At 43.3% G+C, this 27,361-nt stretch overlaps 1 protein-coding gene and 1 long non-coding RNA gene across 2 annotated transcripts in view; one reads left to right on the top strand and one right to left on the bottom strand.

Moving 5' to 3' along the window:
• The window catches only part of LOC121288109 (Golgi apparatus membrane protein TVP23 homolog A-like), a 56,461-nt gene extending 29,854 nt beyond the window's left edge, over window positions 1-26,607 (bottom strand). Inside the window, exons 1-3 of the mRNA XM_041206442.1 lie at window positions 26,474-26,607; window positions 25,527-25,609; window positions 2,255-2,399 (exon numbers count right to left, since the gene is read on the bottom strand). Of these exons, the coding sequence (XP_041062376.1) occupies window positions 2,255-2,399; window positions 25,527-25,609; window positions 26,474-26,482 (237 nt within the window). The 5' untranslated portion in view covers window positions 26,483-26,607. The remainder of the gene's footprint in view (window positions 1-2,254; window positions 2,400-25,526; window positions 25,610-26,473) is intronic.
• LOC121288110 lies at window positions 969-11,410 on the top strand. Its single transcript, XR_005945308.1, has 3 exons — window positions 969-1,180; window positions 2,268-2,341; window positions 11,274-11,410. It is a non-coding gene; the product is annotated as an uncharacterized LOC121288110 (long non-coding RNA).
• Window positions 26,608-27,361: the final 754 nt, after the last annotated feature.

Below are 27,361 nucleotides of genomic sequence, written 5' to 3'. Positions count from 1 at the left end.
TGCAAGGGGAAAAGATAGACGTAGAGACAGCTACACAAACTGGATGGTGACAACCTCTGCTAGCAAAGTAGATTAACTGTTAATAACCATCATTGTTGTTTGTGGAACAAAAACAAAAATACCTGGAAAGACTCAGCAGGTCTGGCAGCATCTGTGGAGAGGAGCACAGTTAACGTTTTGGGTCCGAATGACCCTTCAACAGAACTAAGTAATAATAGAAAAGAGATGAAATATAAGTTGGTTTAAGGGGGGGTGGGGGGGACACACAAGAAGAGCTGGATAGAGGGCCAGTGATAGGTGGAGATAACCAAAAGATGTCACAGACAAAAGGACAAAGAGGTGTTGAAGGTGGTGATATTATCTAAGGAATGTGCTAGATAGAGCTGGATAGAGGGCCAGTGATAGGTGGAGGCAAAGAAGAGATTGCCAAAGATGTCATAGACAAAACGTCCACCAGCCCTACCTGTCCCACCCCCCTCAACCAGCTCATATTTCACCTCATTTCTATATTTCCTCAGTCCTGATGAAGAGTCATACGGACTCGAAACGTTAACTGTGTTCCTCTCCGCAGATGCTGTCAGACCTGCTGAGTTTTTCCAGCTATTTTGATTTTTGTTACAGCTTTGAAATGTGTTTTCTGAAAACATAGATTCATTGCCAGGTTATTAAAGGAAATAAACAGCATTCTTTATGAAAGGAATGATTTTATACCCCATTTGTCTGCTTACTCCATCCATTAAGAAAATAGTAAAATTGCTCCTGGGTGCAGAGTCCACTATTATCACTGAGCAGTGTCACTTGCTTCTTGCCCAATAGGTGGTGAACTTGTCAAATGAAGAATAACTTTTCAGTTTTGCATCCTCAAAAAAAAACCATCCTACCAAAGAAGTAAACATCATCTGGTAACCAGCCAAGTACCAGCAAACCTCTCACCACAGCTGAAACAAGTCAGCACAAACAAGGCATTTGAACCTGCAGCCATGTTGGTCACGGGAGCACAAGGGTCAATGTTTTCTTCCATGTTTATACTGTTTTAGGTGTGGCTTCTGGGTGCATAGGAGTTGTTGTTCCCGGATTTGTGTTGCTACTTCTGGAAATCTGTTAAAAACGACGGCAGATGTTGAAGATTCCAACACACTTGGACAGTGGAAAGCAAATTGTGCGGTGATGATGGAGAAACGTAAGCAAGAGTTTTTGAGGTCGGCAGTCAGCGGGGGCCCGATGGGGGGAGGAGAGAAACGGCCTGCTGCCCACAGTCGACCCAGACCACAATTTCATGCTGGCCGGCCAATTAACGGCCAGTGTGAAAGGCACGCTGAAATGCTCAGCGCTGTCGAGGTGTGGGGGGGTGGCGGCGGGAGGAGGGCGAGCGTTGAAGTCAGCGCAGGAGAGCTCTCACAGAAACATCCCTGAAGGCAGAGAGCTGCCTCAGGGAGCTGAGGAATTCAAATCCAATAAAAACAGATTTTAAAATCCGGAAAAAATGCCCACGCGTCAGAAACAGTCACCAGAACATATATAACATGAAAATTCTGTGCAAGTGTTTTTATTTTTTTTAATGTAATGACGGACCTCATCCCGCCCTTGGATGAGGTTTCCTGAAAATGCAAAGGCCGCCTGGCCGATTCGCCTGCCCACCAACCGTAACGTCGGTCGGGCAGCGAAAAATCCCAGCTAACTGCGCCATTAATGGACTTAGTAGCCCTCTTGTCGGCAGGCGTGCTTCCAGGTTTAGTGCGTGCCCGCCAACTGAAATATCGCGCGAGTGATCCGACGTCATCGTGCATTATTTTATGCTTGAGCGTGTTGGGCGTGTCCTGCACACCGAGAGAAAAATTCTGCCCGTAAGCCAGTGTATTTTCATGTATATCATTAGGAGCAAAACAATGGGGGGGTTTACAAAATAAAAGGAACACCTTGTCTAATACATTCAATCACAAAGCCATGATGACCATATTCCAGCAAAACAGGGGCCAAGGTTATTTTCCATTTCCCTCTACCTTCAAGGCGTGAGCTTCCAAAAGAATGTCCAGAGCTGGTCATGAATACTTTAAAACTGTCTGACAGAAACCACACAGAAAAATCTAAGCAATGTACTTTACTGCTTGTGCTAGAGTACTTAACTTTTTATCTAAGTAGTTAGTAAGATGGGAATTTTTTTTTAAAAAGGCTACTAAAGACTACCACAATTGCAGATCATATCTGACCTAGCATGTAAACAGTGGTCTATAGTCATCAGATTTATATTTCTTACCTTTACTGACCAGAAGTCAAAGGACAGGAGGAGGAGTATCATCACAAAACAGGCTACAAAGCTTCTGCTGAACCAGTCACAGAGGAGGTAAGTAATGATGGCACTTACACGGAAAAACAGGTGGAAAAATGTAGCTAGTGGATGCCTGAAAAAGATTCAAGACATGAAGATATTAATAACAGAGAGTCAAAGAATACACAAATGTATTACAATTTTATTTCAATCACTAGGTACTTACCACAATAATTTAGCATAGCTGTAAGGACTATTATTCCAAAATAGGTTATATTCTACCTCTTATAAATTGTAGGATATCAAACTAGTAATGAGTACCCACGATGTTACTGATGTAGATTAAGATTTTTATTATTGCTGGTATTTTCCAACCTGAGTACTATAAACATGAATGTTAAAAAAAACACAAACACAATATCTTAAACAAAACAGAATATGCTGGTAATACACAGCAGGTCAATCAGCAACTGTAGGGAGAAAAGACATTTACATTTTTGGCATCTAACCCATCATCAGAATTGTAGAATGATGAAAGGGTTACACAATCAATACTCCAATAATATTAAAAACAGAAAATACTGGAAATATTCAGCACGTGAGGCAACATCTGTGGAGAAAGAGTTAACATTTCAGGTCAATGACTTTCCATCAAAACTCCAAACACTTGTCCTTTCTTGTTAGAATTAGTGACTAAATTAGTACATAGTTTCATTATTTTCCATTTTTAATTTCAGATTTCTAGTATTTGTAGCTTCTTTTAAATCTCACTATATCCACAGTGCTTTGAGATTGCTTGGGACTATTTTCATCAAGGAAATACAGGAGTCAGACAAGGGAAATGAGATGTTTCATAGCTGTTATGAACTTGGTATAGCTGAGTTAAAAGCAATTAAATGTTGACAGTGACATTCATTGATGCCTTTTGTTATTAGAATGTATTTCACCATTAGTTTTCTTCGAACAACTCTGGGCAGTTTCCTATAAACTTTGTTCACTAACTGTTTTAGTCTGATAATTGCTGATCACAAGACAACATTCATTAGAACTTTAAATGGTCAATAACTTAGTAATATTGCAGTGCAAGAGTAACTATCATATCTAATCAGGAACCATGAAATATTATGTAAATAATAAATGCTGATTATCACCAGTTAAAATGGAAGTAAAGTCTGCCAAAATTATTTTGAACCAGTTAAATATTTAGAGAACAAATGCTGAGATTTGTTCATTAAGCAGGCATTTTGTAAACACAACAGCAAGGTCATATTGAACCTTGATGCTGGGACAGTTTAACATTTGGTCGGGTATTAGTTGACACAGTAATTTCAAACTTCTATGTGCGTTATTGCATTAATCATTGCTTATTTTAAACAGATTGGCATATAAGCAAACTTCCAGAAACAGGTTAGGTGTGGTGGTTAAGGTAACTCAGGGAAGCCAAGTTGTTGTGCCAACATGCACACTTACAGGTTAGATGTACTCAAGAGAAAATTAAATTCCCAAATAGGTAGCCTAATTCCAGTTGAAGAGAGGCAAAGTGCATTGCTAGAACTAGCTATAAATATTCTAGTGAACACTAGTTCCCTCTTAAATGGGGAAGTAACTAGACGGAAGTGACTCAAATCAAGAAGTATCACAAACTATTGTATAAATTGAATTCTGATTTAACAATTGCCATTTTCATTAAAAGTATGGTCAATAATTCTTTAAAATAAGGAATGCTGGTGACATGAACTGGACTACAACCAAGCTTCAGTATAATAAAAAAAATGAGGACATTCAAACAGTTTGCTCAAGTTCCACAAAGTCATTATGGCATACTTTCACAAACGGTTCAGCTGGTTAAATCAACAATTAACTAATCCATACAGTTTGTACTAATTTACCTGATCTCAGCCAGGGCGACAGCAGGAGAATTACCAATCTATTGAGCATGACACTTGGAAGTTCTGAGGAACAAAGGTACCTTGGCGTGTGTATCTATAGATCTCTGAAGGCAGAGGGGCATGTTAGTGGGGTGGTGAAAAAGGCATATGGGACACTTGCCTTTATCAATCGAGGCATATAGATTACAAAAGTAGGGAGGTCATGTTGGAGTTGTATAGAACCTTGGTGCGGCCACAGCTGAAGTACTGTGTGCAGTTCTGGTCACCACATTATAGGAAGGATGTGATTGCACTGGAGGGGGTGCAGAGGAGATTCACCAGGATGTTGCCTGGGATGAAACGTTTAAGTTATGAAGAGAGGTTGGATAGACTTGGGTTGTTTTCATTGGAGCAGAGAAGACTGAGGGGCGACCTGATCGAGGTGTACAAGATTATGAGGGACATGGACAGGGTGGATAGGGAGCAGCTGTTCCCTTTAGTTGAAGGGTCAGTCACAAGGGGAATAAGTTCAAGGTGAGGGGCAGGAGGTTTAGGGGGGATGTGAGGAAAAATTTTTTTACCCAGTGGGTGGTGACGGTCTGGAATGCGCTGTCTGGGAGGGTGGTGAAGGCAGGTTGCCTCACATCCTTTAAAAAGTATCTGGATGAGCACTTGGCACATCATAACATTCAAGGCTATGGGCCAAGTGCTGGTAAATGGGATTAGGTAGGTAGGTCAGGTGTTTCTCACATGTCAGTGCAGACTCGATGGGCCGAAGGACCTCTTCTGCACTGTGTGATTCTAAGAATAGATTATCAGATGGAGAAACCACTCATTGTTGCCACAGTGACCTCTGCTAGATGGTGCACATCAGAATCACATAAAACAATGCTGTTCCACAAGATCAAGCAACCTACCGTTTACATCAATGTTTTTGAATTTTGTTGTATGTAAATTGACTGCTGCATTTGTCAACTAAGCAGGAACTATGTTTCAAAAGAAATTCAATAGTTCTGAAGTGTTTTGAGGTATTGTGAGGACAAAAAGGATGATACATACACCTATAAGTTTGTACTTCTGTGTATATACTCATATGCAATATGGTCACTAAGGAAGAACACACAGCACCAGCCAATGCTCAGGGTGAGAGGTGGGAGTGCCAGGAAATAGTCTCAAGAAATACTCTCTACCCCGCTAAAAATCCGATTTTCTACTGTACTGTGGGTAATTCTTGATCATTGTTACGTTACCACCAAAAATTAACCAGTTGCACATTTACACATTATCTTACTATTTTTCTCCTGAAAAGAAATTCAAGTCTCAAAGCAATTCAAGGCAATGTTGCAACATATTAGCTATTTATGCTCTTTCAAGAATGACTGCAACCCCTTCAGGGGAATACCAGTTTAGCTCAACCATTTTTGTCTACCCCACTCCCTGCTAACCCAGTCGTTTCTTCCCCCATCTGAACTAAAATCAAGGTTATTTCCATGGGGAAAGTTTGGTTCATTGATGTTTTTTTCACCATTGTTTTCTTTCATGTCTGCATTCAAAAGCACCACAGTTTTTGATTTCATTAGCCTAAAAAACACACCAGGCAATTTTATTACCACTTCTCGTATGAGGTTTGTAGTTTATGGAAATTGCAATTAACTTAGTCAAAGGGAGCAGATTAAGACTTTGGGTCACAATGCAACATACATTACTTAATAATACCAATTAATCTATTTTTCAGCACTGGCGTGGAATGAATGAATACATCCTCATGGTTTCACACTGGTTCTTGCTCAGGTTTTCAAATCACTTTGGGACTTCAAGGAATATAAAGACAATAAAGTTCTCAGCCTAAGCAATAATTTAGTGGTTCCCTTGATGATTCAGCTGTTAGGTCAGTGACCAGATGATTCATACAAGGAAGATTCCAAGCTGGTCAGCAGATCTCAGCAAGTTTCAATGTCCCTGGGCCAAGGAGGGGAATAGTAGGAGGCTCCTGATGTTATTCTTATTTGCCCAAAATGACTTGCGTGAAGAAGGAAACTGGATTTCAAAAGTAGAGCGCAGCATGTTGATTCAGTGGATACGTGCTTTAATTTGTGCAGCAACAGCGATTTGAACTCAAGATGTTTACAGCAAGTCTCTTAGATTGGTCATAGGTAGGTTAGTTTATCCTTAGTGGAAGCATAAACCATATGGGCTGAATGGCTTCCTTCACCTGTAATGATCTTCACGCAATTGCTTGATTTATAATACTTGCCACTTTGTAAATGATAACTTTGGGAAGGAAAATGGGAATTCGAGTGCTCTGTTCTCTATTTGTTACTCATTTCTAATTCGGTATTTTTTTCTAATTTTTGATTCATTCACATTTAATAAATTACATATTTGGTAACTTAGTAGATAGGCTCAAACATTCACCTATCATTACATATTACATTTTGAGGTATAATTATGCCCACATCTTTAGGTGTGATGTCTTCAAAAAGAATGACTATAACATTTTGCACAGGACCTTTAATTATGTAGATTGGAATTTAAGTATTGCTAAAAAAAATGTTATCGAATTACTCATCAGGACAGATGCAAGAATACCAAATTTCAAAGGGAACAATAATTTGTACAACATGTATACTTATGCCATAAGTTATGTAATGATTTAATCCATGCTATCCCAAGGAAGGAGTGATTAGAGACCAATCATTTCCCCATGGAAAATGGAGATGGAGGGAAACTGTAAGTGAGTTATCCCAGTTTACTTTTTAAACAATTCCTAACAGATGATTACAGAGAGCCTTGGTAGAGCAGATCATTTGCAAATTCCTGAGACAAGAATAAATTGTATTGTGGGGACAGGAAAACATTATGGATGAATCTTACATGGGTGCAACCAGTAGCAGCGGGGAGAACTGCTGCAGGGAGGGTGAATGAAAAGAAGAGGTTGAAGATGATTTGAAAATACAACTGAAGGAAGAAAATAATTTGCACTATACAGTGTTTTTCAAGATGTTGGGACTTTCACAAAAAAAATAACTGCTTTAGGCGTGTAGTCATTTTTGTAATAGGAAAAGGAGTAGGTCATTCAGTCCCTCAAGCTTGTTCACCATTCAGTTACATCATGGATAATCTGTATCTTAACCCCATCTAACTCCCTTAGTCCTTAATACACTTGCCTACAAAAATCGATCAATTTCAGTTTTAAAATTTTCAATTGACTTGGCCTCGACAGTTTCTGAAGGGAGAGCGTTCCAGAATTCCACTACCTTTTGTGTGAAGTGCTAATGTAGAAAACACAGGAGTCAATTTTCACAAAACAAAATCCTTCAAATGGCAATGAGATAGATGACTAGATCAGCTGTTTTTTGCGATGTAGGTCAAGGAATAAATATCAGTCCGGACACCAGGAGAATTTCAATCTTATGTGCTCAAACCTCTAATGTGGCTTGAACCCGCAACCTTCCAATTGAGAGCGACCACTGAGCTAAATCTGACATCTAAAAAGATAGAAACTGTCAGCCTTCTATAGTCCAAGTATTTGGAAAATAATTACTCCAATCTAAATCTGTAGGTCGCCTACAGAAATTTATTTTACCTCTGGAGTCAGTCCAAATTTTGCACACTTAAAATAAACAAACATTCTGGAAAGGATAGTGATTAGCTCAATATAACTTCTTAAGAGTTTCATTAATTCCATTCATTTAAAAGTAGGAAACATAAAAAGTATAACAAAATAATCTGAAAAAAAATAATAGTAATAAAAATTACTCCGACTGTCGGAAGGTGGGATGAAGGTATTCCAGAGGAATTGGTTTTGGGATCACTATTGTTTTCCATTTACATAAACGATTTGGACTTAGGAATCGCAAGTACACTATCAAAATTTGCAGCTGATGCTAAATTGGGGCTTGGGGGTAAGACTGCAACATTAACAAACTTGCAGAATGGATGTGCAAATTGCAAATTAATTTCGATACAGGTGGTTGTGAAGTGGCAATCTTTGAATGAGTGAGTAGGACATCTTCTTGAAATATGAGAATCTAATCAGGGCGGAGTGCGAAGGGATATTGAGTACAGATTCAGAAAGCATTAAAAGTAGCAACGTAGATTAGCAAAGCCAGAAAAAGTGCAAAGTACTGGGAGGGAAAGACTTGTTCATATAGCGCCATTTCAAGTAGTGCAATGCACCGTTATACACATTCCCCAGGGATACACAATGCCTCTGGGAGCTGGTGAGTTTAATCATTAATATAATTGAAGAAATCTGCACGGGTCATGCAGCTAGCAGCTGATGGCACTGTCTGCACACCTGGAATTAACCTAATCTTTGTAGCACTGCTTGAAGTGTTGCTGGGCAAACAAATGTTTCCCCTTGGATTTCATTTTTAGAGAATAAGAATTCAAAAGTTATGTTCAACTGATGCAGAACTGTGGTTACACCACACTTACCGTGCACAGCTCTGGTTTCCATATTAAAAAAGGAATGGGAGCACTGAAGAAGGCACAAAAAAAGCTATAAAAAAACATCACACCAGAACTGAGAGAATAAAACTGGGGAAACTAAACAGTTTTGGAAAAGAAAGGACTGAAATGACCTGATGGAGGGCTTTAAAATTATGAATGTGTTTCATAGGTCTGATGCAGAGAAGATGTTTCCACTGGCAAGGGAGCCTAATACTAGGAGCCATAAATATAGGGCTGAATCTTCCGGTCGGGCATGCAGGGGCAGGCCGATGTGTAAAATGATGTGCGATGACATCGGGCATGCATCCCGATGTCATCACGCATCATCTCGTTATTTCGTTCGGCGCGTGCGCACAGGCCGAAATATCAGCAGCCTGTTAAAGCCATTAAGAATGTAATTAAATCAGTTAAGACTTAAAGGTTGGTGGGCAGACGAAAAGCCCAAGCGGCCTTTGCACTTTTCGGGAAACCTCATCCACAGGCAGGATGGAGGTTTCCTGAAGCTTTTATAAAAATCAATAAAATAATTTCCCCACCTTTACAAACGTGTCCCAACTCATGTGACACTGTCACACGAGGGGACATGTTTAAATAAATTTCAACGTCATTTAATAAAGTTTTTTATTGCCTATTCAATCTCTCTGAGGCAGCTCCATGCCTCAGGGAGATTTCTGCGCTCTTTCATGCATACGCGTTGAAGAGCGCAGGCCCCGATTCTCCCTCCTCCCCCCACCTGCACAGATAGCGCTGACTGCTAACGGCCACGTGTCACGCTGGGCGGGCCTCAACTGCATAAAATGGCAGCATGCAGCTGATCACGGGTGGCAATTGGCTCCGAAACCCTCGCTCCCGCCAAGCCCACCCGCCATAGGAAAAATTCTCCTCATACTATAGTTATTAATAAATTCAGTAAAGGAATTTAGGAGAAATTTCTTTACTCAGAGGGTGGTAAGAATTTAGAACTCACTACCACAAGGTCTGGTTGAAGTGAATAGCAGAGATGCATTTAAGGAGAAGTACATGAGAGAGAATGAAATAGAAGAATATACTGATAAAGTGAGAGGGCATAACGTTGGAGGAGGCTTGTGTGAAGCATAAACACCACATTAGAAATGTTGGTCTGAATGGTGTGTTTCTGTGTAGTAAAATTCTGTAATGAAAAGGGAGGAATTCTGATGTAACAAAGGGTTAGTAATGATCTCAATTTCACAGAATGCAGGAACAGATACTACATCTGGATATTCAGGGCATTTTTGAAGAAGTGGGATCATAAACCATTAGCCAAATTGAATAAAGTTACTTCAGCATTTTATATCATGTTACTGGCACCAGATTAAAGCAGCTTGCATCAAACTGCAAGAACACTGGCCAGCTTTTTTATTTCTCAATGCCAACCAGCTATGTCATGTTTCTTCTTGGAAATTAATAATTGATCCTGCTAATAACATTGCAGCATTCTCAGATTTAATGCAACAACAAGCAACATGTCTCCTCCAAGCCTCCGCCAATGGCAAATTGTACAAGTTTCAGTTTTTCCTCCTACATGCCACTCACTGTACTGTGGCATTGCGGAAGTTGGCACTGAATAAAAAAGTTGCTGCACCAGTTTCAAGGTCAATTTACATGGCTAACGTGTTACCAAAAGCCAAATGTGCCACAGCAGAGTTGCAGTGCAGCAACATAACTATGTTGTTAATGATTGTACGGCTGTTTGATTAAATATGCAACTATTAGATTACCTCATGACAATTGTTAATCATTAACCATTTCATGTCAAGGGAATGAAAGATGAGCACTTGCTCTTTAGAAAAGCAAAGTGCAGTGCCACTGGGCAGAGGTGTAAAGGTTTAATCCTCATTCCGCTGAGTTTCTGCTCTCAACCTTACTGGGGAGGTGCAAGCTACTAAAGATTTGGAGGGAAAGTTATCACTGGATTGCTCTCCACAGCCCCTTTAGTAACCAATTGACAAGTGATAGTGATGGAGGATTTGAATCAGATTACCCATTCAAAGCAGTGTGTAGCCAAGTAAGATAAAAAGACAGGAGAGCTATTCTTCTTCACAGAAAGGAAGGAAAAAAATGGACATGCACAACATATATATACTGTTGTGTCTTCAAGTTCTCAGAAGTTCAAAATAATCACACTTTTACTCTCAAAACGTTGGAGATTCATTGAGTGTATTTCTTTCAGTTCTCTATTTGGCTCATGGACTGTTACATTGTTGCTCAGCATATGACCACCATGCAGCAGTAGATGTGACACTTGGTATACATTTGTGTAACAATTAGTTCCTAACTCTTTATGACTAATAGAACAACATATACCAAATAACTTTCATGTTTAAAATGAGTTAGATGCAGGCTCCTAATGTGCAAGGGTCAAAGTTTCCAAACCAATTACGTTGATAATCGTTTACAAGATTATTATGAATAAGATCAAACAGGAAAGGTAAATCCTAATTTTGTTATTGAATAAATGTGGGAAAAATGTTTCACTCAAGTTATTCCAAAATGCTAAATTATGCATGGAGTGGGTGTGGGGGGGTGTCAATATAATTTTCTGTCATCATATGATCATGGATTAAAAGTGGAAGGTAACTTGTCCACATGAAGTAATCTGTGCCTTTTTATATTCCACACCTCTATTTGTTAACAAACTTTGTTTTTACATTTGTCCATAACAGGAGATTCCACCAAAACAGCCCTTAAGAAACTACTTTTTCTGAGCAGAAGTAATGGAGAAGATTTTCAAAGCATACTGCCAATTTCCATGTTCTTTAATCCTTTAACAGACAAATAAATATTGTCTTTTTCATTTTAATATGGTTCCCTCACTGAGTTATGCTTGAATTAAAGGCTCAAATACATTCACAAAGTTTTTACATTTACAGACATTACATTTTCTGATAACTGATTTATAGCCTTATTCAATCAGATCTATTCAAATCAGCATCAAATAAAATGCTGATTTTTTTTAAAAGCTCACAGATTTAATTAAAATGAAGAATTTTCAACAGCTGAAGTTGGACTGCAGCTGGCCTGTTGAAAATCAGACATGAAGCTGCATGTTGGAAGTAGCTATTATCAGAGGCTGGGCAGGAATACACCAGTAATGCATTTTAATCATCCTTCTTAAAATACCAGTTTGTTTTTAAAGGATAATATTTGTATTAATAGAATGAGATCCAAAAATTTGTAGACCCTCCCCTATTTTCCCCTTTATTCTCCCAAAAGCAGTGATTCATGGTGGAGTAAGCAGTGGGCAATAATTATCCCTTGGTATGTTTCATTGAACATGCAACATGAGAGTGACCATCATCAGGCTATTCGCTCATGAGTGAGGAGGAGGAAATATATACAGTGCAGCCAAATCTGATTGCATCCTTAGCCAATGATCACTTTCCAGAAGATGTCCCCCACCTCGCCACCCCATTCCCCCCCAATCGGTTGGAAAAAGGAGCAACAACTCTGATTGTTCCCTTTCTCTCTTCCAGAGACCTCAAAGCTAACTGCAATACTGTGCTGCTGAAACTGAAAGATGAACAAATGATTTTGACAAATATTTATGTAAAATGTTTGCAGTGAACTGTTAGATAGAACACACATGTTCATTGTCTTAAAACCAGCAACCTTGGGACCAAGGCCATACCGGATTTTAGATCTTGCCGGGATTTTGGGTTGAGCAGATCAGTGGGGTCAGGGGCTGCTCGGAGCTTGGGACAGACCAACATGCAAAGTGACAGCCAGTCAGACTCCAAATCACAACAATGCAGCACATAGCCTAATTGCCCAGGTAAGTTAAATGAAAAAGGTACAAAAAATAAAATTGACACATTGCACATTATAAAAATGTTCGGTTTTTGGACAACTCCAGTTTTTGGACAACCGGAATTGAGACATTGTGCATGTTCGAACATACAAATTAGGACCAGGAGTAAGCCATTCAGCCCCTTGAGTCTGCTCTGCCATTTGATTATGTTATGAACGGGAAGGGAGGAGTGCGCAGTTTATCTGGCCCCACTACTGTGCAGGTCGCACCATTAGTTTAAAAGTTTAATTCACCTCACCAAAATGGTCAATTATTTACCTTCGCTACTGTTAGACCCTTAAAAAAAAGACTTTAACCAGGCATTTTTCAATAAACTCAGAATGATTGATTTACCATAAATAAAACTTTTTTCCAAACAAGTTGCAAGAACTGGTCAACACACAATTGTACTCTAGAGGTAGAACTATCTCTTTTAAAAATACCCAGCAGTGGAGCACACACAAAGGACAAACAGGGTCTCTCTGCAGAGATAGGCTTTAAAGAATAGGCATTATAAAAATAAAGGATAATGTTCGCAGGGCCTCAACGCTGTCTATCTGGAGCCTCTTCATATGAAGATGGGCCACTGGTCCCAGTAGATGTCTGGATGTTCTCACCAACGGAGCTTCACCATGGCAGAGAATATATTCAGGTCAATCCTTTTTCTCAGCCTTTCAGTTTCCAAGAAATAGGCAAACTCCACTGAGCTGAGGGTTCTTGGCTAGATACTGCCAATAACTTTATTCCAAGCAATGCGGCGAACTGGGCAGCTTCTACTTTCTCAGTTCCATCCCAATTGAACTCAGAAACACAAGTCCAAAACTTAAAGCTTATCCCAGTTATGTGATTTCCAGTTACTCGCTAGCTCTGCCTTTAACCCAGTTTTTTTACATCAATTAAAGTAATTGTAATGCAAACAAGCATGCAACTCTTCCCCCCTCGAGTACCATGCTGATCAGGTGATTTCTGGGGAAAGACATGCTTGTTGACAGTTCCATGGTGACCTTATGACCTTTTAAAAAAAAACTCCAGGTCAGCATCCAAAGGTCCAAACAATTCAATGTCCTCCAAAATTTCCCAAGGAAAATCCAGTTCATGAAGATTTGGGGCAGAGTTTTCTACTTGTCGGGCGGGCGGGCCCAACCCAATATCTGGCAGGCGGGGAGCCGATCCCCGCCTGAGAAGCGGGTTGCGCCACCATTTTATATGGGTGGGCCAATTAAGGCCCGCCCAGCGTGATGTCTGGCAGGAAGCGCTATACGCATCCTGGGCGGGTGGGGGGGGGGATTCCCTAAAAGCGTGAGTACGGTCATTCGTGCATGCGCGCAATAGAGCGCACATCTCCCTGAGGCTAAGTGCAGCCTCAGGGAGATCACTTCCACATTGAAAAAAATTAAAAATAGAAAAAAAAATTCCCTAACATGTCCCCCTCATGTGACAATGGCCTCAATTGGCCATTGACAGGTTGGTAGGCCCGCAGCTGATTTTGCCGCCCACTGCTCACCAACGGCCAAAATTCTGCCCACAGTTTTCCTGACATAAGACCATGGCTGATCTGATTGTGGCCTTTACTTTCCTGTCTACCCCTTTATACCCTTTGATTCTCCTGTAAGAAAGCCTTGTAATATTTATTACATTTAGTATACAAATGCCCATAACACAGTGGGACAATGTTCTGATGAAACCCAAAACATTAACTCAGTTTCTCCCTCCACAAATGTGCCTGCCCTGTTGAGTGTTTCTGCCAGTTGCTTTTATTAATGTAATCCTAGGCCATTTTTAAAGCACAACCTATAATATGCAAACATATTAAACCTAGTTCATTCCTGTGTCAATCTCTGCACCACAAGCTGTGTGTCCCGGCCAGAGGCAGGAAGGAAAATATATATGTCGACATCAACCTGGCTGCTTTATAAAATGATTACTTTTATTTTAAAAATGGACAAGGTTTTACCCTGACTAGCCATGACTCATACCAGAGGAATTTCTAACCTTCAGAAACCAGCAGCAACTTCGTTACCTTTAAAGAGTGCCAATGCCCTGTGTGACTGCTGACAATCAAATTCCAAAGAAATGCAACAACCACCATTGCACTTTTAAGGCAGAGCTCCAGCCAACAGAGACTGTATGTCTGCAAGGACAAAAGGGACCCTAACTCCTCTATTAATCACCTTAAGATTCCAGACCTGGGAAAATACATCTTGCATCCAACACCCAGAAGAAGTGGTGGGAGGTATGTCTCCCCCAAGCTGCCGGAAACTGTACTATTGCCATGTGGAACTGAACCAGGTAGTCTACCATTTTATCATCCAACAGGTAGCAGCAAAAAGAGCTCTGCCCAGGTGAGGTGCCTGGCCCTCATCTACACTGTAAACTACCGGAACATTGGAACTTCTGTATCTGTGCCTTCAACAGTAATTCATCTCTACGTGTGTTTTCCCATCATGGAAGTCCTTGCTTCTGGAAAGTTTCAGTTTCAGCCTGCTAACCTCTGAAGGAATACACCACTGGACTTTTGATTCTGGGCACTGGACTCACGTGAAACCATAACTCTTACTTTTATCATGGTCTTGCACTGCAGAAAACACACCATCACTTATAAGGTGGGGGGGGGAAATTAGAAATCAAAAACACCTTTCTATTTGCAGACGGATAGTGAGAGGAGATATCAGGGCTGTTTAAATTAATCCCCCTCTGGTTCGTAACATATGTGAAATAGAAGTCAGAAACAATCTTTGATAAAACAGAACGTACAATTAAAAAAATGACACTCCTCGAAAAGCAGAGCTGATCTGTCAAAATTTGAGGAGAAAATACCCAACTGTGTACTAAATATAAACATATTACAAGACTATCTATTGGTCATAGAGATCTAGAGCACAAAAAAGGCCCTTCGGCCCATTATGTCAGCACCGGTCAAACAAGTACCTAACTATTCCAATCCCATTTTCTAGCTTAGGCCCATAGCCTTGTATGCCATGGCATCACAAGTGCACATCCAAATACTTCTTAAATGTTCTGAGGGTATCTGCCTCTACCACCCTTTCAGGCCAGTCATTTCCAGATTTCCACCACCCTCTGGGTGAAAAAATTCTTCCTCACATCCCCTCACCTTAATTCTATGCCCCCTGATTATTGATTCCTCTACCAAGGGGAAAAGTTCCTTCCTGTCTACCCTATCTATGCCCCTCATAATTTTATACACCTCAATCATGTTCACCCTCAATCTCCTCTGCTCCAAGGAAAATAACCCCAGTCTATCCAATCTCTCCTCATTGCTAAAACTCTCCAGTCAAGGCAACATCCTGGTAAATCTCCTCTGCACTCTCTCTAGTGCAATCACATCCTTCCTATAACGCAGATCCCAGAACTGCACGCAATACTCTAGCGGTGGCCTAACCAGCATTTTATACAATTCCAGCATAACCTCCCTGCTCTTATATTCTATGCCTCAGCTAATAAAGGCAAGTATCCCACATGCCTTCTTAACCATCTTATCTACCTGTCCTGCTACCTTAAAGGTCCCTCTGATCCTCGGTGCTTCCCAGGGTCCTACCATTCATCGTGTATTCCCGTGCCTTGTTTGCCCTGCCCAAGTGCATCACCTCACGCTTATCTGTATTAAATTCCATTTTCCACTGATCAGCCCATCTGACCAGCCCGTCTATATCCTCCTGTAATCTAAGACTATCCTCCTTACTATTTACCACCCCACCAATTTTCATGTCATCCGCAAACTTACTGAACAACCCTCCTAAATTCAAGTCTACGTCATTTATATATACCACAAACAGAACAGGACCCAACACTGATCCCTGTGAAATCCCACTGGACACAGGCATCCAGTCACAAGAACACCCCTCGACCATCACCCTCTGCTTCCTGTCACTCAGCCAATTCTGGATCCAATTTGCCAAACTGCCATGGATCCCATGGGCTCTTACCTTCATTATCAGTTTCCCATACAGGATCTTATCAAAAGCCTTGCTGAAGTCCAAGTAGACTACATCAAATGTTTTGCCCTCATCTATACACCTGGTCATCTTTTCAAAAAATTCATTCAAATTGGTCAGACATGACCTCCCCTGAACAAAACCATGCTGACTGTCCTTGATTAATCCCTGCCTCTCCAAGTGTAGATTAATTCTGTCCCTCAGGATTGCTTCCAATAGTTTCCCCACCACTGAGGTTAGACTGACTGGCCTGTAGTTCCCTTATTTATCCTTTCCTCTCTTCTTGAATAACGGTACCACATTGGCCATCCTCCAGTCCTCTGGCACCTCTCCTGTGGCCAGAGAGGTATTGAAACTTATTGCCAGCGCCCCTGCTATCTCCTCCCTTGCCTCAATCAACAGCCAGGGATACATTTCATCCGGGCCTGGAGATTTATCTACTTTTAAGCCTGCCAGAACATTTAGAACCTCCTCCCTTTCTATGCTAATTTCTTTAATTATATCACAGTCCTTCTGCCTGATTTCCATACCCATGTCGTCCCTCTCACTTGTGAACACCGACACAAAGTATTCATTTAGAACCCGACCTACGTCTTCTGGCTCCGCACACAAATTACCACTACAGTCCTTAATGGGCCCTACTCTTTCCCTCGTTATCCTCTTACTCTTAATGCACTTGTAAAATAACTTTGGATTTTCCTTTATTTTACCTGCCAATGTTTTTTCATGTCCCCTTTTTGTTCTCCCAATTTCCTTTTTAAGTGCCCCCCTACACATTCTATACTCCTCTTGGGCTTCCGCTGTTTTGAGCCCTCAGTATCTGCCATAAGCCTCCCTTTTTTGCCTTATCCAATCCTACATATCCCTCGACCCAGGGTTCCCTGGATTTGTTGGTCCCACCCTTTGCCCTTACTGGAATATGTTGGCCCTGTACTCTCCCTAGTTCCTTCTTGAATGAGTCCCACTGCTTTGACACAGATTTACCAAAAGTAGCTGCTCCCAGTCCACTGGCCAAATCATAACTGATCTTATTAAAATTGGCCTTCCATCAATTTAGAACTCTGATTTCTGGCCCCAGGTTTTATATCAGAGAGCTGGAAGCACCACTGTAAAAAGTCACTGAAAAGGTGAGAGAGAATTTCAGTTATGAGATCTTTTTTAAGGTGTTGGGCATAGCTTGTTAGGTATTATTGAGGTATTTATAGTCTAACGTAGTTCAATAGCAAGTATTTACTAATTGCCAGGAACTATATACATAGATACAGTAAAGGTCCGAGCTAGGAGCTGTCTCCATGCTTACTTCCACACACAGCTCTGTTCAACATGACACTGACCCCTAGATGCAAGTCATGTGTTCTCTTACGTCACTGAGAGCCCGGTACTGTACTCAGTCCCACATTAACCCTTTATGTGCCAGACCCTTAGATTACACTTGCCGTTGCTCTTTAGCCCACATATTTGCATGTTATCCCAGTTTACCCTACGTATTTCATCATCACTACTACCCCATCTCCCCCCACCCCCTCAAGTCTGAGTTCATAGGTTCAGGTAGTCTTGTTCACACTACTGTCAAAGGAGTGGTAGATTCTGTTGTTGCAGGTAAGCTTTGTTGAATTAGAGGTTGTTCTTGCATCTGGGTATCTTTTCATCCTCTTTTTCCTTTCTTTGGTACTGAATCGCTCTTTGCTGATTCCCCAATTGTACTGATAGATGGTGGTTGGTTTATCCCTCTCTTTACAAGCAGGCAAACACAGGGCTCATCCCTATGATGTTCTTTTACCTCTTCTGCATTTGCGCAGCTTGCTGCGAAGCATGCTGAGATGGAAGACGGCTCTTCCTGTTGTGAGCATGTGACTTCATAGTAAACTCACCTTTGCATTTGGCTGTGTGGTGTGATGTCAATGGATGGCTACTATTCGGTTCCAGGATCATTTGTGGCACTGTCTTGCACGCTGGGGATTGCAACATCTGTTCTGAGGTCTCAGGGTTTAACTCTCCAACTGGCATTGGAGCCGGAGGTTGAGGCTCTTCTTGTTGCTGGTTCATCTCTTGACTTTCATCTACTTGAGATGTCATGGTAACCATCTGAGTGGTTGGCTGGTCTGTCCAATGAGGGGCTTGTGGCAGCTCAAGTCAAGAGAATCTTTCTTGTTGACGCTCTCAGGAACTAACTTGCAGATCTGTGTAATTTATGACAGTGGCTGTCTTGACATCTTCTGCCATTCTAAGGAGATTCAGGGCTGCACAGGCATCTCTGCTCAAGAGGGTTAAAGATTGGTTATGGATGATGTGCATCAACTTGAGGATTTATTTGCCGCCAGACCTTAATGGTTCCAGAATCATGCCTGTGACCGGAAATCAGATTCCTCTGGGTATTGCTTCTCCTGGCCTGGATTCTCCACTTGAAGCATGTCTGAAAGTGCATCATCTGCCACTCATACAAGTATTCTATCCCTGATTAGCTTAGGTAATCACAGCCTTCAGTCTTTCTGTACACCCATTAAGTTGTTGACAGGTTCTCCTGGCTGCTGGACACATTTATTAAGTTTAGCCCTTTCAAGGATTTTGTTACTTCTGAGGTTAAAATAAGCATTGAATGATTTTAAAACCATCAAATTTTGCAGATGAGTCATTAATTCCTAGTCTAGCTATTATATCATCAGCTATTGGGCCTACCAAATAAAGCAATGTGTTGATTATTTCAGCTTCCGTATTTTTAACCAGACTGAAGCAATCATGTATCTAAGGAATCTCTTTCTACAATGTTCCAAATTTTGTGATTAATCTGGGCCTTGGATATGTCCAAATTGATCTGGAAGAGTGGATTTCTGATCCATGGTTAAAATATTTAAATTGAAGGTTCAGCTTTAAGAAGTTTCCAATAATCCAAGAGGTTGCCGCCGTACACCTATGCACAAAAGGATTTTACGCAATTTCCAGTTTTGGCAGGCTCCTGCAGTAATGGCATTCACAATCTCAGCATTTCAATTTTTTCAACAATGGCTGCCTGGATCTACTGATTAGCATCTTCGCCGCTTTAGCACAATATTCTCGGGTCTTGGAAGCATCAAATCCTGGCTTTTGCTGGGTTTTTAAAGCTGCCTACTCAGTCAATTTTGTTTTTTGTTTGGAACAAGCTCAGCCACCACATATTTTTATGACAACTCAGGAATTGGGTTTCTTGGACTGCAATTTAAATGGCAATTTCTACCATTGTGTTATTTAATTTCCTCAAGACTTATGTTGTCCAGGAATTTTAAAATTTTAGCTGATCCCTTCTAGGTCTGCTGGCTCTCCAGACTATAGGTATTGATGGTGGACTAACACTGGATTCAATCGAGTCTTCTGCTGCATTGAGTATTTAATTTCTGCCTTCAGCTTCCAAGCCTTTTTTTCTTTGGGGCTTTCCTGTGGTGATTTCCTTTTGCATCTTCACTTCTTGAGCTTCTCTTCAGTTCAGAATGCTTCATTGATTTTTCTTCACTTTTCCAGGATTTTAATTTCCTTCTGTAGTCTCTGTGAGGTTTTGAGTTTTTCCATTCGCTGCCATCATGTTGTAAGGTATTGGGTGTTGTTTGGCAGGTCTCATCAATATATTCTTAAGTCTTTGGTAGTTTTACAGTAAATATTTATTAACTACCAGAAACTATATACATAGATACAGTAAAAGTCCAAGGAGTTGTCTCCATGCTTGCTTCTACACACAACTCTGTTCAACACTGCATAGGCCCCTAGGTGCAGGTCATGTGTCCTCTTGTATCACTGTATGGACAGTACTGTAATAAGTCCACGTTAACCCTTTATGTGCCAGATCCTTATGCTACAAGATCACCATCTTCACGACCCATCAACTCAACATTTACTGTGTGTCACAAAGAAGAGAGATTTCAATAATTCTAGGATACCTTATAGACTGTGTATTTTTAGTTGGATTTAGTTCTAAGAAATGAAGAAATAGATAATACAAGTGTAGGAGAAACAGCAATCTTGATAATTAGATTCAGTATAAAAACTGAAAAGAGGAGGGAAGAGTCAAAGATGAAGGCACTTAATTTAGGATAAAATTAGGCAAATTTCAAGTAAATAAAGAGAGAAACCGGTGGAAATGAATGGAACAGTAAAACAACTGGAAAGCAATGGGGAATTTTTAAACAGGAGATGATTAGGCTAAAGATCATATATATTTCAACAGCATTAGTTCCAACACTGATCCTTAGGAATACTACTGTCTTACATTCCTCTAGCCCAAACACCTTCATTAACCATTATTCTTTGTCCTTTAGCCAATTTTCTATCCATACATTCACATTCCCATTAATATCGTTCACCTTGATTTCAGTAACAAGTGCCACATCAAATGCTTTTTCACAATTCATTTGCATTAAATCCATCAAAAATTTGTTAACACTCCTCCAAAAGAACTTTATCAGATATCACTTGCCTTTTAAAAATCCTTGCTAGTTGCCTTTAGTTAACGAACATCTCCCTAAGTGAATAAATTTAGCCCATTTTTGTCTTCTAAAGGCTTATCCGCTACCAATTAGTCAGTTAGATTGGCAGGTGAAATTTAATACAGTCATGTTGAGGTGATATATCTGGGAGGAGGAATAAGAAATATTTACTAACTGGCTAAATGTTAAAAAGAGAAAAGCAGTGAGACTCCAGGCTCCAGATACACAAGTTTTAAAAGTGAGAGTACAACATAGGAACAGGAGGAGGCCATTCAGCCCATGAAGCCTGTTTTGCCATTCTATTACATGGATGACGGGTAACTGAATTTCATTCACCTGCCTTCTATATCAATTGATAAACTTGCCTATCAAAACCTACTGATCTCTTCCCAAACTCTGAGGGATTGACATAAACAAAATGCTATGGAGAAAGAGCAAGACAATGGAACTAGGTTGAAAGTTTTTTCAGAGAATCACCACAGGCACTAAAAAGCCCGTCTCTATGCTGTAAAATACTACGTTATCCAAAACAGTTAATGTTATTAAGGAAGGTCAAGGGGCATAATAGGAGTACTCCAAATGCCCAAACTGCAGTTAATTCTTCAAGGTGCATTTAAAATATGGGAAACAGGCACATGATACTGCCTCCTTGCTGTGCTATTTAAGTGTAAATGAACTGAGATTCAGAGGCCCAGTAGCACATTTTAGCAATTATACAAATTTGTCATCGGGTTAAAGCTGACAATTTCACAGACGTAAACGCTGGGAGCTTGTCTCACTTATTGGAGTTGCAAAGTATTTTTACATCAAACTCCAGCCTCTCATTTTGGTACAATAACGTTGCATGGCTCATTCCTCCTTTTATACAGTGCATCAGGAGTTCATCTCTGCGGACAAAATGGACTCGACTGTGGAATACTGAAATCTTTGCTAAAACCACCAGCCTTAACCCACAAGCTTATTCAAAGCCCCCATTTTCCATAGGTTTATGAAACACTCAGGTGCGCCTTGACTCTTATGTCATTCACAATTAGAATTGCAGTCAATAGAGGAAGAAATTCATGTCTTTCTGCAGCTCGCTCCCAGGGCGTAAACGTGCCCTGGCTCTCCATATTACACAATAGAGACAGGCACTGTAAAAACAGAACCATGCATCACTTGAGAGATTGCTCTACCAAAACAGGAACTTAGAATCTGATTTCTGAAATGAAATCATAAGTGCATGCCATGTCTATGTGGAAAATTAGATAAATATTTTAAGGAGGGAAAAATAGAGGGCCACAGGGAGAGCACAGGCAACGGAATCAATTTTGAATTGCCTTAGCAAATAGGTGTTGCAGTGAAGATCAGCCAGTAGCCGCCACCTCTGCTTCTGTGGAGCCTCTTACACCAGTGTCAGAGCCTGAACGGAGCAGCAAGCATTTATTTAAAAAAAACAGCTACTAAAGTAACGATGATGTTTAGAAAACAAACCTGTATCCATGATTTGGTTTATATCAGGAATAGGCCAGCTCCCATTAACAATGACAAAAACAGAATTACCTGGAAAAACTCAGCAGGTCTGGCAGCATCGGCGGAGAAGAAAAGAGTTGACGTTTCGAGTCCTCATGACCCTTCGACAGAACTTGCGTTCGAGTCCAAGAAAGAGTTGAAATATAAGCTGGTTTAAGGTGTGTGTGTGGGGGGCGGAGAGATAGAAAGAGAGAGAGAGAGGTGGGGGTGTGGTTGTAGGGACAAACAAGCAGTGATAGAAGCAGATCATCAAAAGATGTCAATGACAATAGTACAATAGAACACATAGGTGTTAAAGTTAAAGTGGTGATATTATCTAAACGAATGTGCTAATTAAGAATGGATGGTAGGGCACTCAAGGTATAGCTCTAGTGGGGTTTTTTTTAATTTTTTTTTATACAATGGAAATAGGTGGGAAAAGGAAAATCTTTATAATTTATTTGAAAAAAAGGAAGGGGGAAACAGAAAGGGGGTGGGGATGGGGTCTTTTCCTTGCAGTAACTGTTACCAACAGCGTAAAGTGACACAGATTACAAACCCACAGGCAAAAGGAAGCCATCTTTATTATTTAGACTGAGCTTTATGAAAACGAATTGGGTTTTAAGCTGTGGGAGAGTGAGATAATCACTGAGTTTTGATGAATCTTGATAGTCAACTCATTGTTCATTTCATCTTTAATCTGATACCAGGATATGGGTGACACAGGCAAGAGTGCATTTATTAGCTACCTCTCACTGCTCTAACAATTGAATAGCTTGATTGGTCACCTCAGGGGACATATAATGTGGGACTGATGTTACATGTAGATTCAACTAGAAAGGAGTGGAAGATTCCCTTCCTTGAAGCATATTAGTAAACCAAATGGATTTTTACAGTAAGGTTCACTAGACTGATTCCTTGAATGAGGGGATTGTCATGAGATGAGGAGAGATTGAGTACACTAGGCCTATGATCCCAAGGAAAATTAACAACGAGGTGATCTCACAGAGTAGCTGCCAGGAAAACATTTCCCCTCGATGAGGAATCTAGAACTAGGGGGGGTTTCAGTCTCAGAATAAGGGGTCAGCTATTTACAACTGAGATGAGGAAAAATTTCTTCACCCAAAAGGTTGTGAATCTTTGGAATTCTCTACCTCAGAGAGCTGCGCATCCTCAGTCATGGAGTATATTCAAGACATAGATTAATAGATTTTTGGATACAAAGGGATGTGGGGATAGGGCAGGAAAGTGGTGTGGAGGTAGATTAGTCATGATGTGGTTGAATGGCAGCACAGGCTTTTGAAGGGCCAAATAGCCTACTCCTATTTCTTATGTTATTATCTGACAAACCAATATAGCCATTTATTCCGATGCCAGCCTGCAAATTTGCCACAAATACTGAATTCAATTCACAACTTGTCATGATGGGATTTGAACTCACGTCCCAAACTACTGAACTAACCGTACCTTTTTTTCAAAACTCAACCTGCCTAGTCTCATCCATTTGAGATCTTTTTTTTGAAAAGCAAACTCCACATATATGGGTCATTCTTAATGCTAAATACATCTTCACAGATCTAAAAGGGATATGTAATCATTTCAAATCATATAAACCTCAGCCCCTGATTTTGGGACAGATGCAAAATTATGAATGTTAGTTGAAAGTATCTTAGGAAAACTATATGAGAGGAATTGAACTGAAGTTTCTCCTTTTCCAAGCTGTCCTCGGTACAAAGGCCAGTTTTTCCCGGCCACACCTGGCTCAGGTGAATAACGTCACAGCCGCGCCTGGTCCACCAGGGGGTCGGTGTTCTCCCAGCCGCGCCCGGTCCACCAGGGGGTCGGTGTTCTCCCAGCCGCGCCCGGTCCACCAGGGGGTCGGTGTTCTCCCAGCCGCGCCCGGTCCACCAGGGGGTCGGTGTTCTCCCAGCCGCGCCCGGTCCACCAGGGGGTCGGTGTTCTCCCAGCCGCGCCCGGTCCACCAGGGGGTCGGTGTCCTCCCAGCCGCGCCCGGTCCACCAGGGGGTCGGTACTCTCCGAGCCGCGCCCGGCTCAGGCGAGTGGTGCTCCCCGAGCCGCGCCCGGCTCAGGCGAGTGGTGCTCCCCGAGCCGCGCCCGGCTCAGGCGAGTGGTGCTCCCCGAGCCGCGCCCGGCTCAGGCGAGTGGTGCTCCCCGAGCCGCGCCCGGCTCAGGCGAGTGGTGCTCCCCGAGCCGCGCCCGGCTCAGGCGAGTGGTGCTCCCCGAGCCGCGCCCGGCTCAGGCGAGTGGTGCTCCCCGAGCCGCGCCCGGCTCAGGCGAGTGGTGCTCCCCGAGCCGCGCCCGGCTCAGGCGAGTGGTGTTCTCCGATCCACGCCCGGCTCAGGCGAATGGTGTTCTCCGATCCACACCTGGCTCAAGGGAGTGATGTTGTCCTATCCACACCCGGCTTCTCAGGTGGTCAATGTTGTCCCAGTCACACCTGGTCCATCAGGTGGTCAATGTTGTCCTATCCATACCTGGCTCAGTTGAGTGATATTGCCTATCCACGCCTGGCTCAGGTGAGTGATGTCTATCCACACCTTGTGGGTGGGGGGAGAGAGGGATCAATGTTGTCCTATCCACACACCTGGCTCAGGTGAGTGGTGTTCTCCTATCCACACCTGGCTGGGGGAGGGAGAGAGAGGGGTCCATGTTATCCTATCCACACCTGGCTCAGGTGAGTGATGTTGTATATCCACATCTGGCTGGGGGGAGGAAGAGAGAGAGAGGGGGTTCAATGTTGTCCTATCCACACCTGGCTGGGGGGGGGGGGAGAGAGAGAGAGAGAGAGAGAGAGAGGGGGGGTCAATGTTGACCTATCCACACCTGGCTCAGGTGAGTGATGTTGTCTATCCACACCTGGCTGGGGGGGGGGGGGGAGGGGGAGAGAGAGAGAGGGGGGGGTCAATGTTATCCTATCCACACTTGGCTCAGGTGAGTGATGTTGTCTATCCACATCTGGCTGGGGGGAGGAAGAGAGAGAGAGGGGGGTCAATGTTGTCCTATCCACACCTGGCTGGGGGGGGGGGGGGGGGGGGGGGGGGGAGAGAGAGAGAGAGGGGGGGGTCAATGTTGACCTATCCACACCTGGCTCAGGTGAGTGATGTTGTCTATCCACACCTGGCTGGGGGGGGGAGGGGGAGAGAGAGAGAGGGGGGGGTCAATGTTATCCTATCCACACTTGGCTCAAGTGCCGATGCCGTTAGCGCCCTTTACCTGATCCTATTTTTCCTCAGCGCCAGCTCCTCCTCCTCAGCGCCGAAATCCAGGGACACGTCCTCGGTGTCGTCGACCAGCGCCTGAAGATGGTGAAGAAGAAATGGGCTTTAGCCAACGAAGGACCCGAGTCAGCCTTTACTTTGTGTGGAAGGGGGGGGGGGGGGGGGTTGTGTGGGAGGGGGAGGGGGAGTGTTTGCGGGAGGGGGAGTGTTTGGGGGAGGGGGAGGGGGAGTGTTTGGGGGAGGGGGAGGGGGAGTGTTTGGGGGAGGGGGAGGGGGAGTGTTTGGGGGAGGGGAAGGGGGAGTGTTTGGGGGAGGGGAAGGGGGAGTGTTTGGGGGAGGGGGAGGGGGAGTGTTTGGGGGAGGGGGAGGGGGAGTGTTTGGGGGAGGGGGAGTGTTTGGGGGAGGGGGAGGGGGAGTGTTTGGGGGAGGGGAAGGGGGAGTGTTTGGGGGAGGGGGAGGGGGAGTGTTTGGGGGAGGGGGAGTGTTTGGTGGAGGGGGAGGGGGAGTGTTTGGGGGAGGGGGGGAGTGTTTGGGGGGGGGGGAGTGTTTGGGGGAGGGGGAGTGTTTGGGGGAGGGGGAGGGGGAGTGTTTGGGGGAGGGGGAGGGGGAGTGTTTGGGGAGGGGAGGGGAGGGGGAGTGTTTGGGGGAGGGGGAGTGTTTGGGGAGGGGAGGTGGGGAGGGGGAGTGTTTGGGGGAGGGGGAGTGTTTGGGGGAGGGGGAGGGGGAGTGTTTGGGGGAGGGGGAGGGGGAGTGTTTGGGGGAGGGGGAGGGGGAGGGGGAGTGTTTGGGGGAGGGGGAGTGTTTGGGGGAGGGGGAGGGGGAGTGTTTGGGGGAGGGGGAGGGGGAGGCGAGACCTCCGCCAGCCGGTAGAAGATGCCTGTAAACAGGCTTCGACAGCCTGAAAGCAGCGGCCTGTCCGACAATGGCCTTTCCTTTCCTCACCTGCCTCATGATCCCCGGTGTCGGTGTCGGTGTCGGAGCCGCCGCCGCCGCCGCCCTCCTCCTGTCAGACCCTCCCCCACCCCCGCGCGCAGCGCAGCGCAGCGCAGCCGGTCGTTAAGGGCGGGTGCGACCGTCAAATGCATCCGGGGCGCGCGCAGCACCAGAGCCGAGGGAGCGGGAGCAGCATTCACTGCGACTCCGGGAAAGCACATCCATCGTTCACATTTGCTCCACCTCACTCTAAAACCCGACCCACTCCAGTCCGTCACCCACTCCCCGGGTTCCCGGGTTCCCAGCCTTAACATCGCAGGGTCTCGCCGCAAAGGAGGAGGCCACTCAGCCCGTCCTTGCTGTGCCAGGGAAGACCTTAAGCCAATCAGCCCCCACTGCTCTTTCCCCACAGCCCTGCACATCCCAACCCCCCCCACCGCAAGTATTTATCCAATTCCGTTTTGAAAGTTATCACTGATCCTACAGCCGCCATCCTATGGACACCCGGTGCGGAAGGGGGTCGGGAAGGAGGAGGATCTCCTCGTGAACCTGCTCCTGGGCCTGGCCAAGTTGGCCATTAACAGGTCCAGGCAGCGGGCGATCGACGGGGGAGTCCCGCCCCATTGTTTGTCCCTCTTCCGCGGCTACGTTCGCGGCCGGATGTCCCTGGAGAGGGAGCACGCTGTGTCTGCTGACACTCTCGAGGCCTTCCGTGCCCGGTGGGCACCGCGGGGACTAGGGTGTTTTGTTGACCCCTTTAATCACATTTTGATTTAAAGTTTGTAAGTTTCCTTTAAACTTTGTTCTTGGTTTTACAGCTGACCTGAATTAGGGGCTGTGCCTGATTTATCCTAATTTTGTTAATTTAGTTTTACTGGTTTTAACTCAACAAGAGTT

Source organism: Carcharodon carcharias, chromosome 15, assembly GCF_017639515.1.
Source record: "Carcharodon carcharias isolate sCarCar2 chromosome 15, sCarCar2.pri, whole genome shotgun sequence".
NCBI lineage: Eukaryota > Metazoa > Chordata > Chondrichthyes > Lamniformes > Lamnidae > Carcharodon > Carcharodon carcharias.
Note: the sequence above shows the minus strand (reverse complement) of the source record. Positions and strands in the feature narration are given on the sequence as shown.